The 10,658-nt window shown below is 51.0% G+C and overlaps 1 protein-coding gene across 1 annotated transcript; it reads right to left on the bottom strand.

Moving 5' to 3' along the window:
* Nucleotides 1-1,146: 1,146 nt before the first annotated feature.
* Nucleotides 1,147-6,870, bottom strand: LOC101980129 (serine protease 33-like). The gene is made up of 5 exons (XM_005350225.1): nt 6,741-6,870; nt 6,113-6,275; nt 4,569-4,849; nt 2,741-2,904; nt 1,147-1,413 (listed from the first exon to the last, which is right to left on the bottom strand). Exons 1-5 carry the CDS (start codon nt 6,868-6,870, stop codon nt 1,147-1,149), a joined length of 1,005 nt encoding a protein of 334 aa, XP_005350282.1.
* Between the last annotated feature and the right edge of the window lie 3,788 nt (nt 6,871-10,658).

The following is a 10,658-nucleotide window of genomic DNA, read 5'->3' on the forward strand; positions in this document are numbered from 1 at the left end:
GGGTATCCTGGGATGGTATGACCATTGATCCAGAGGGTATCCTGGGGCAGGCTGAGGCCCCAATCACAAACACAATTAGTCTGTCCCCACCTCCTACCCCCTCCACCACTGCCTGGGCTGCCGCCTGAGGGCCTGAGGGCCGTCCTCCACCTGAGGTATCATATTCCCAGGCAGTCTCCAGGTTTCTCTGGAGCAACAGAACAGGGGAGGACAGAGGCTGAATGCAGCACCTGCTTGTCACCTTTCCAGAACTATTCACATCGAGGTGTGAGCTGGCATCTCACCTGCCCAGCGCAGGCAGGCACAGGCCTGACCCACCACCATCCCTGCTCAGAGCCCGGGATTGGACCTCACACTTGCCAGAAATGCTGAGACTCACTTCAGTCCTCCCAATGACCTGGGATTTACCTCACACCCACCTATGAGCCTGAAAGTCACCCCAGGCCTTACTCATAACCCTGATAGTATCCCAGTCCTACCAATGGCCTCAAACTCTTCAGGAAGCCCTGCTCTGCCATTCCTAGGAGGAAGGATGCTGAGCCAAGAGGACCTGGACAAGCTTAAGTTTCCAACCCTCGTTTTTCCTGCTTCTGAGTGATGGGGCTGACAGCGATGTGCACACAGGAGTGCCAAGAACCTAGCAACACTCTGCAGGTGATGCACACATATATGGGGGCCATGCAGGGGTATCCTCTGGGTGCTCATAGGCACAGGAGGAACCACACCGTGGGAAACTATGCCTGCTGCATTCAGTATTTATTGCTTCAGATACAGGCTCACTCTAGAGAGACCAGGCCAGTCACAGATGCCACCAGAGGATACCCTGAAAGGTGGCTGCACCCTGGGCTCTGCCCTGGAGTGAGAGGCAAGAAAGATTCTTGTCCCTCCACTCCTGGAAATTCAAAGACCTCCCCTGCTCAGGGCCCCTGGGGGCCAGGAGACCAGAGTTAGCTGATGGTTCCAAGGGTCTTAGGCCTCTGTGGGAGTGAGGAGAGGGTCCGTGGAAAGCACACCACGGAGGGCATGCTTATGTGGCTATGCAAGGAGTGTACAAGAAGGGGGGTCCCTGAGAGAAGCCGCTCTAGCCTGGGGGCAGAGAGAGGACAAAAGTTCCAAATACAGGGGTTGGGATATTGAGGTTGCAGGTTAGGGCCCCAGGAAGCATAAGGTGCTAGCCAGGGATGCCAGGAACAGCAAGAGGCCAGAGACTGAGGTCCCTGCAAGGCTCGGAGAGAAACTCTTCACTTCTAGGGCTGAGTTCCACATTGTGTTCGTAATCCACAAGGTATAAACGCTGACGTTGGTGTAAACACCTGGTCTCTTGGGAAGGGCACGATCGGTTCCCCAACTCACCACCCCTGCCTGGATCCAGACACCATCAATGTCACAGACCAGGGGACCTCCGGAATCACCCTGGGGAGAAAGAAGGGATCCAAAGGTGTTGAGGTTGCTTGAGCCCGCTGCCTTTATTACACAGGTAGGAAAACAAAGCTCTCTAACCCAGTCCCACCTGGCTCTCTTCTTCATCAGAGTATACAGGACCAATGAATTGGAAGTTCCTAGAAAGTCACAGGGTTGGGTGACTGAGAACTGAAGGTGAGTGGGACCCCTAGCAAATGGGACACACAACCTGTCTCTAAGCATCACAGCTGTGTGTTCAGAGCTGAGTGCAGGGGCTATTTCAAGATAATGCTGTTTGCTTCAGTTTGTTTGGCTTTATCTAGATGTCTCTCTGAGGGCTGGAGAGATGGCTCAGTGGTTAAGAGCTTTGCCTGCTCTTCCAAAGGTCCTGAGTTCAATTCCCAGCAACCATATGGTGGCTCACAGTCATCTGTAATGAGACTTGGTACCCTCTTCTGGCCTGCACTGTATACATAATAAATAAATAAATATTTTAAAAAAAGAAATCTCTTTGAAGTAGCAATCAAGAGGAACTTGGCAGTCAGGGTGTGTAGAAGAGCAAATGAGACAGGATAAGCTTGAAAGTGGGGGCTCCTCATGAAAATACAGTCAAAGGCTCTTATTCAGTCTCTCTTCCTCTCTCTCTCCCTCCCTCCCTCTCTGTCCTCCCCCTTTCTCTACCAATGGCAGAGCCCAAGGCCTTTCAAACATTTGATAAACCCTCTACCACTGACCCACACCCCCACACTCCGATGATATGTATTCTATTTTATTTGAGAGAGGTGAGGCATGTGGTGGAGAGGTGCGCCCCTCCTGTGTGTGCCCGTAGAGGTCAGAGGTCAACACTGATGTCCTCTCTCATTCCCCACCTTACTTTCTGAGACAGCGAGCCTCTGGAAGCTGCCTGTCTCTGTCCCACTGCACGCGCGCGCGCACACACACACACACACACACACACACACACCAGTCCCCGTGATGGCATTATAGACTTGTGCTATCGCACCCAGCTTTTATCTTTGTTTTTTAATACATGGGTGCTGAGGACTCAAATTCAGTTCTTTATGCTTGTGATGCAACAATGGACCATCTTCCCAGCCCTTCAAATATGATATTTGAAAGGGAGACGGCATCGGGGGTTTTTTTTTTTCCGAGCTCGTGTGTGTGTGTGTGTGTGTGTTTGTGTGTGTGTGTGTGTATGTGTGTGTGTGTGTGTGTTGGTGATAGTAGTGGCACTGTTGTTTTATGAGATGCCCAGTCCTTCTGGAAGGTTCTCAGTGTGATGGGAGAGGAACACCCTGCCCACTGGTGAGGGGCCACTGTCTGGGTATGAGTCACTCACGTTACAGGCATCCTTCCCGCCCTCCACGAAGCCAGCACACAGCATATCTTCCAAGATGACAGGCTCCGTGCTGGAAACGGAGTTCTCCTGGTAGTAGGCATTGCAGGTTTGGGCATCAATAAGAGGCACCTCCAGCTCCTGCAGGGTGAATGGTGGTAGGAGAGCTGGAATTGGGAGAGAGCAGAGTTAGAGGAAGAAGATGCTCTGTCTCCTCCCAGCTCCACAGTTTAACTGAACCCTGTGGTCGGGGCCATTTCTTCTGCTTCTTCAACAGAGCCGTGTTTCCCCACATGAAATCCTGAACGTTTTGAAAAGGTGGTACCCCAGGATGAGAACGTAGATTTGTCCTCACAGTCACAAGCTGCGGAGATCTTGGTTCTTCCTCCCCCAGCTGGACACACAGACAGATGTGTGACGGCTCTGTGGGTCTCAGCTTCTCTACCAGTGTCAAGACAACGGAATGGGATGCACACGGGGTGAGGGCACAGGACTACAAGCAAGAACCTATACCTGGTTTCAGAACACTGCCTGTGGTCAAGTCACGTCCATCATGTGACCCTGCTCTTCTTAGCATTCCAGGTATCAAATCAAAGGTGACTTAGGTGCCGAGTGGGTTAAATAAGATGGCCCCAAATTCACATCTACCCAAAACTTCAGAATGTAACCTTGTCATCAAGCAGAAGACTTGTAGATGTGACTGAGGTCACAGTGGATCAGGATGAGAGGCCCTTAACAGTCAGAGAGAGGGGACCTGGGGAGACTCATGTAGTGGAGGTCTGTGTGAACCCCAAGGCCAAGACTGGAGTGATGCAGCTAAGAACCACGGATCGCCCAGCGCTGGCAGAGGTTGAGAGTCAAAGAGTGGTCCTCCCTAGAGTCTTGAAAGAGTTGAGGTCGGATAATACTCTCATTTCAGGCTTCTGGCCTCCTGAACTGAGACTGAACACCTATCTGATTTAGCCTTGGACACTAAAACAAGATGAAATCACAGTTATGATGGCAGGGATGGGAGCCATGCTAATGACAGTTCGAAATGGAAATGCCTTAGACGGCATCAGGCCATGGACCCCTAGCATTAACCCCACCAGGCCAACACTCTTGAGAGCACATTGGCAAGAGAACCAGGACCCCATCAGCTAGTGAAGGCTGCCCCAATTAGCCCCTGGTAAGCACTGTCCACAAGGGGCAAAGCAGCAAAGATAGCAGGAAGATTGTAGTGCAGACTGGACTGGCATCCCTCAGTCCGTGACGGCTGTAACACTATCCTTCTGGTTCTTAAATGTTAGGAGGATTAAATGTTAGGAGGCTGGCAGCAGCCAGTTGGTTGATGGAGGAAGGTCATTGGTTAATTAATAAAGAAACTGCTTGGCCTCATAGGTTAGAACATAGGTGGGTGGAGTAAACAGAACAGAATGCTGGGAGGAAGAGGAAGTGAGCTAAGACGCCATGCCGCTGCTCCCGGCAGGGCAGACACGATGAAGCTCCGATCCAGGATGGACGTAGGCTAGAATCTTCCTGGTAAGCGCACACATTAATAGAAATGGGCCAAGCAGTGTTTATATGAATACAGTTTGTGTGTCGTTATTTTGGGGCATAAGCTAGCCAGGCGGCCAGGAGCCGGGTGGTAGGAACGTGGCCCACAGCTCCTTCAACAAGTTGGTGATGAGCTTTTGTGGCAATGTTTCAATGCACCCTCTGGCGGTGGACATTCTTCGCATAACTCCGTATGGGTCCTGTCTGAGGTTGGGGGCTGGGGAAAGTGTCAAGATGGGCCCTTGTTGGACACACATTTCCACTCTCCCCCTACCCTGCTACCAAACATCCTTACGTCTATTTGTGGCGGTGTTCCCCCATCCCGTGACCCAACACTGGGTGCCAGGGCCCAGGGAGTCTCCGGATTTCGGAAGGCAGACTGGAAGGATGTAGTCATTGAAAGAGACGGATGAAGCCAGCTGCACCAGGGCGATGTCTCCACTGCTGTGCTCATCTTCTGAGTAGCTCGAGGGCTTGATGCACTGGGCCACAGCTCTCAGCTCCTTGGGCTCATTGGCCACAGGGTAGGAGGAAATGGTACCCAGCATTACTGTGTAGGCAGACAGGGGCTGCTCCCTGGGGAGAATGGGAAGGTCAAAGGTGAAAATGAAAGACAATCTTCATTTGGAGGCTCTAATATTGCCGCTGGGCTTTTCTGAGAGCTAAGCACATGGAAGCAATGCCGAGCACCCCCTTTTAAGGGCCACCATTAATGATCCTTGTAACATAGTTCTACCATCATTTCCTCCATGTTTCAGGTATGGAACACAACTAGCAAAGTCAAGCCGTCCATCGGAAGGCCACCTGGCTGTTGAGCAGTACATTCAAGATCTTGGATTCTTGAGATGCTAGGGAGATGGTCAGTGTGTAAGGATACTTGTGGTATAGGCATAAAGACTTGAGTTTGGATGCCCACAACCCAAATAAAAGTCGTGCCCGGCCTGTCCCTATGGAGAGGAGGGAGGTGAAGACAGCAGAGTCAGTAAACGCTTGCTGACCAACTAGCCAGGTGTGCGCAGCAGTGGACCCAAAGAGAAAGCCTGTCTCCCAAAGCTAGGTGAAGGCAAGGACTGACACCCAAGGTCGTCCTCTGATCTTAACACTGGCTGAGGGGGGTCTGGGCCCACATTCGCACACACACATGAACACACACTTTGCATATGCATGCATACTTACACAAAGACCTTGGGTTCTAGAGAACTGTTTTCAGGAACTGTTGATTGGGGGAAGGGGGGGCTGGTGTGTGTGTCTGTGTGTTGGTGTGTGTGTGGTGTGTGTGTCTGTGTGTTGGTATGTGTGTGTCTGCATGTCTGTGTATCTGTGTGTTGGTGTGTGTGTGTGTGTTGGTGGGTGTGAAGGCTCCTGTGCATATATAGACAGCAGAAAATTGATATCAGATGCCCTGCTCTTTCTCTATTACCCTTGACCTTGACCTTGAGACGGACCTTATCACAGAACCAAGAGCTACACTGGAGGTCAGCAATCCCCAGAGATCCTCCTGTCTCCACACACACCCCCAGTACTGGTCACACCTAGCTTTTTACGTGAATTTGGGCAGGGGATTTGAACTCAAGGCCTTATGCTTGCACAGCAAGTCCTACCCTCTGAGCCATCCCCTCCACCCAAGAGTTGATTCTTGGAAATAAGACTAGGTGACTGACTCACCAGGGCCAGCCCAGAAACAGGTAGACATTTCAATACTGAAGGAGCAGGGCCCTGTCTCGTCTCCTGTCATAGTTGGTAGAGGTTATAGTTTAAATGGAGAGATGAGGGCGTCTGGAAGGGAAGTGAGAAAGTCCAGCTGGCGCCAGCCCGCGTGACCCTTAGGGAAACACTCACTGGCTGAAGCAGTGGGCAGCCGTCAACACCCAGTCCTCAGCAATCAGGGAGCCCCCACACACGTGCTCCCCATTCTCCCTCACGCTGACCTGCCAAGGCCACTCGCCTGGCTGGGCATCCTGCCCAGACACAATGCGGCCTGAAGCCCTGGGACGTCCACACACTGCAAAAAAAAAAAAAAAAAAATCAGAAATGGCTGACACAGGGCCACTCTGCCCTCCCGTATGCCCTCAGACCTGGCTCATCTGTCACAACCCCTGGAAACTTGACCAGTGTAGGCCAGAGTATGCCCCCATGCCTGGCCCCTAACAGTACCTGCTCATACAAGGCCACAAAGAACCAGGGTCAGACAGCTCTCTGGGTCTGCCTCTAAACCCATGCTCCTGCTGGCTCCTTCCTGTATTCCTAAGACTTGAAGGCTGAGGCAGGAGGATCAGGATCTGCAGAAGGCCAGCTTTGACTATATAATAAAGTAGAGGCCAATCTGGGCTACAGTGAGACCTGGTCTCAAAACTAAAATACACAGAAGAAAACTAAAAAATAAAAACAAACAAACAAACATCCTAGCCACAAAACGCTCATTCCACACGTCTTCCTGAAGCTACTGCTCCTCACCCACCCATCTTACCGGAATCCAGGAGAGTGCTAGTGCTGTCTGTTGTAGGGGACAAGCTGTAGGAGTTGGTTCTGGGGTTCTCGCTCCCCAGCAGGGCTCCAGGAAACAGGATAAATAGGATGGCAGGTAGGGCCAGCTCCATGATACACTTGCTGGAGGCCAGGGATTTCCAGACGACACTCCAGGAAGGAGGAAGGTGACTTCAGGTCTGTGGTAGTTTCTGGGCTCGCCCTGGGTGGGGCCCAGCCTCCATACCTGCCCTGCAGCCTTGGGAGAGGCATAACACCCCCACTGCTCCTGGGCCTGGAGACCCTAGTCTCCCCACATGCCGCATGCTCTGGGGTCCTCTGGTCTTCCCCATCCTGATCCAGGAGTCAGTGCATCCACAACCCTCATCTTTTGTTGACGTGGGACCAGTGCATAGCGTGCCTGGCACTGCACCAACCACAGAACACACCCAGGCTCCTCGGGAGCTGTTCTGATCACACCCCACAGCTCTGGAACTGAGACTCTGGGGTAAAGGATGTGACCAAACCCCAGAGGGGCAAAGTCAGAGAATTCCACCTTCTGTTCTGTATTGCCGTGTCCAAGGACCCCAAGAGATGGGAGGACAGAGAGAACTGAGCTGATTCCCAGGATGTCCTGGTCAACCAAGCCTCCCTCTGCCCCATCAGCTATCCCCGTTCCAACCAGCCCCTACCCAAAGTCACACTGTCCACCAGTGTCCACCAGAGGGCAGCCATGGGCCAGGCTCTTTGGCTCCAGGAGCCCTCTCAGACATTATGCAAGGAGAAGGGCTTGCCAGCATGGACCTGGAGCAGCAGGAGGCATAGAGACACCCTTTCAGATTCCTGTGGTATTTGTCTTCTCCGCCTCTCTACTACTCTAGAAGTTTCTATTCTGTTGACTACCCTCCACTGTCTCTAAGCAACTCCTTCCATGAAGGCATTACCCCTGGACAGGATCACTGGCCTTCCAAACACCCCAAATCATGCTCTGTGATTACATCACCAGCAGTGGCGTGCCTTTAATCGGCATAATAACCTATGCTTCAGGCTTAAAAGCACTAGTCCTGGATCCTGTTTTATCCAGTATTAAAATCCCTACATCCTCTGTGCACTCTGTTCACCAATATATTTGAAATTTAAAAGAAAAAACAAGGGCTTAGAGTATAGTTCAATTGCTAGAATGCCTGCCTAGCATGCATGAAGCTGTGCTTGATCCCAGCACCGCATAAACAGGCATGGTGGGTATATACACCTGCAATTCCAGTACCCAGGAGACAGAGACAAATAAGTCATCGCTCGGAGTCGCCCTAGGCTGCAGTAGTGACTTTGATGCTGCAGTGGTCTGAGTGAGAATGTCCCCATGGGCTCAGATATTTGAATGCTTGGTCTCCGCTGATATATGTATTTGAGAGGAATTAGGAGATGTGTCACTCAGGATGGGCTTTGAGACTTCAACAGTCCACACCAGGCCAGTCTCTCTCTCTCTGTCTGTCTCTCTCTGTCTCTGTCTGTCTCTCCTCTCTCGCTGTCTTTCTCTCTCTCCCTCTCCCTCTCCCTCTCCCTCTCCCTCTCCGTCTCCCTCTCCCTCTCCCTCTCTCTCCCTCTCTCTCCTTGCTATCTGTGGCTCTCAGCTGCTGTTCCAGTACCGTCCACCATGATGACCACGTATGAATCCTCTGAAACTGCAAGTCCTCAGTTAAACACTTTCTTCATAAGATGAGACTATAGGCAAGTCTGTAGAGCAATTTCATAATTAATGATTCATGGAGGAGGGCTCAGTCCATGGTGGGTGGTGTCATCCTCTGGCCGCTGGTCCTGGGTTCTGTAACAAAGCAGGCTGAGCAAGCCATAAGGAACAAGCCAGTAAGCAGCACCCCTCCATGGCCTCTGCATCAGCTCCTGCCTCCAGGTTCCTGCCCTGTTTGAATTCCTGCCCTGTCTTCCTTCAGTGATGAACAGAGATTTAGAAGTGCAGGCTGAATAAATCTTTTCCTCCCCAAATTGCTTTTGGTTAAGGTGTTTCATCACAGCAATAATCACCGTAACTAAGACACTTTCTTTTTTAGAGTGACCTTGGTCATGGTCTCTTCACAGCTAAGCCAGAGGCCAACCTGGGCTACATGAGACCCTGAGAAAGACAGAGAGGAGAGTGGGGAGGGGGGGAAGAATGAAGGAAGGGCTGATTGAGAGGAGATCATCACCCATCTGCACTCACTGGATGATATACAGAAATCTTGCTGGAATCCTGCAAGACAGTAATATGTTTATTAACCACATAATAAACCAAGACAGTAAATATGTTCGCCAACCATGTGATAGACTCTTGTGTTTGCAAAAGATACTGGCATTTCATGATTCACAACCACTTTTGAAAGCATAGAAACATAAGAATTTTATCTAGAAAGGGTGTTGGAGTTGGGTGTGGTGGCACAGTCCATGACCCTTGCTGTTTGACAGGTTGAAGCAAGAGCATCACAAGTTGAAGGCCAGCCTGAGAGGCAGAATGAGCCCCGATTTTAATGAAAATGAAAAGGGAGAACTGAGGATATAGCCCAGTGGCAGAGCATTGCCTGCCTTTGTGAAGCCCTGGGTTCATCCACCACCGCTGCTGTAACAGCTGTTTCCTTTGAATTGAAACCTTCCCTCCTAGAGAAAGGAGGGAGGATTATAAGTAGTCTAGAAAACTCACAGAGCTGGGGAAAAAGCTCAGTTAGCAAGGTGTTAGCACTTGAAGACCTGAGTCTGAGTGCCAGCATGTGTATAAAAAGCCAGGCATGACGGCACACACTTGGAATCTCAGTGCTGGGGAGGTGGAGACAGACTACAGATGCATGCTGACCAACCTCATCAGCAAGCCTCAGGCTCCACAGATTCTGTCTTAAAACAGCAAACAAACCAGGGTAGAGAGCTGGAGAGACGCTCAGCAGTTAAGAGCAGCTGGTGCCATTGCAGAGGACCAAGCTTGGATTCCGAGTACCCACAGGGCAGCTCTTCTGTAACTTTAGTTCCGGGGAATTGGCTGCCCTCTTCTGGGCTCATGGGCACTGCCTGTATGCGGTGTATTTAGATCCATGCAGGCGAAACACTCAAACATATAACATAAAATCTAATAAATCTAGAAAAAAACAAAGAAGGAAGAAACAAAAAAAGAAAGGAAGGAAGGAAGAGAGAGAGAAGGAGGAGGAGGAGAAGAAAGGAAAGAAGGAAAGAGAATAAACACAGTAGAATGAGCAACGACACCTGCAGCTGACTTCTGAGCTCTACACACACCTGCATAAGCATGCATGCATACACACAGGGGGTGGGGGTGGGGAGGGTTCAGAGAGTCGCACAATAAGATCCATAAAGCCCCTCCTTAGGGTTATAAAGGAAGCTAACAGTTGCTGAGGGGAGGAAAGTTATAGAGCTGGCAGAACCACCTGTAAATTGAGTCATTCACATCTAGGGTGAACTTTGGCTATGCAGCTGCCTTTGCGTGTCCCATGTTCTCATAGATAATCCCAATAAAGTCATTAGTTCACTGAACTACGCTGGGGCTGAATCTTTTCTTTGGTCTGCCATTGGCGTCCTGTCTTGGATAAATAGGCATCTGTTATTTTCTTTCCCAGGAAAAGTCACAGAATACTCCCCAAGAAGGGGGATGGGAAGGGGAGGGGAAGGGAGGGGATAAGGGGAGGGGAGAGAAGGACAGGGTAGGACAGGGGAGGGCAGGGAAAGACAGAAAAGGGCAGAGGAAGATAGGGGAGGGAAGGGAAAGGATAGTTATTAGAATGGCTTACAGGCCGGGCGGTGGTGGCGCACGCCTTTAATTCCAGCACTTGGGAGGCAGAGGCAGACGGATCTCTGTGAGTTCGAGACCAGCCTGGTCTACAAGAGCTAGTTCCAGGACAGGCTCCAAAACCACAGAGAAACCCTGTCTCGA

Source organism: Microtus ochrogaster, chromosome 7 (genome assembly GCF_000317375.1).
Source record: "Microtus ochrogaster isolate Prairie Vole_2 chromosome 7, MicOch1.0, whole genome shotgun sequence".
Taxonomy (NCBI): Eukaryota; Metazoa; Chordata; class Mammalia; order Rodentia; family Cricetidae; genus Microtus; species Microtus ochrogaster.

Bases quoted from the DNA above. Each gene is read 5' to 3' on its own strand.
- LOC101980129 (XM_005350225.1), bottom strand. From the start codon at position 6,870: ATGGAGCTGGCCCTACCTGCCATCCTATTTATCCTGTTTCCTGGAGCC. The intron at 4,850-6,112 runs GTGAGTGTTTCC...CATTCTCCCCAG, and splicing joins GCTGCCCACTGCTTCAGCCA to GGAGCAGCCCCTGTCTGCCT. The intron at 2,905-4,568 runs GTAAGGATGTTT...TCCCAATTCCAG, and splicing joins GAACACCGCCACAAATAGAC to CTCTCCTACCACCATTCACC.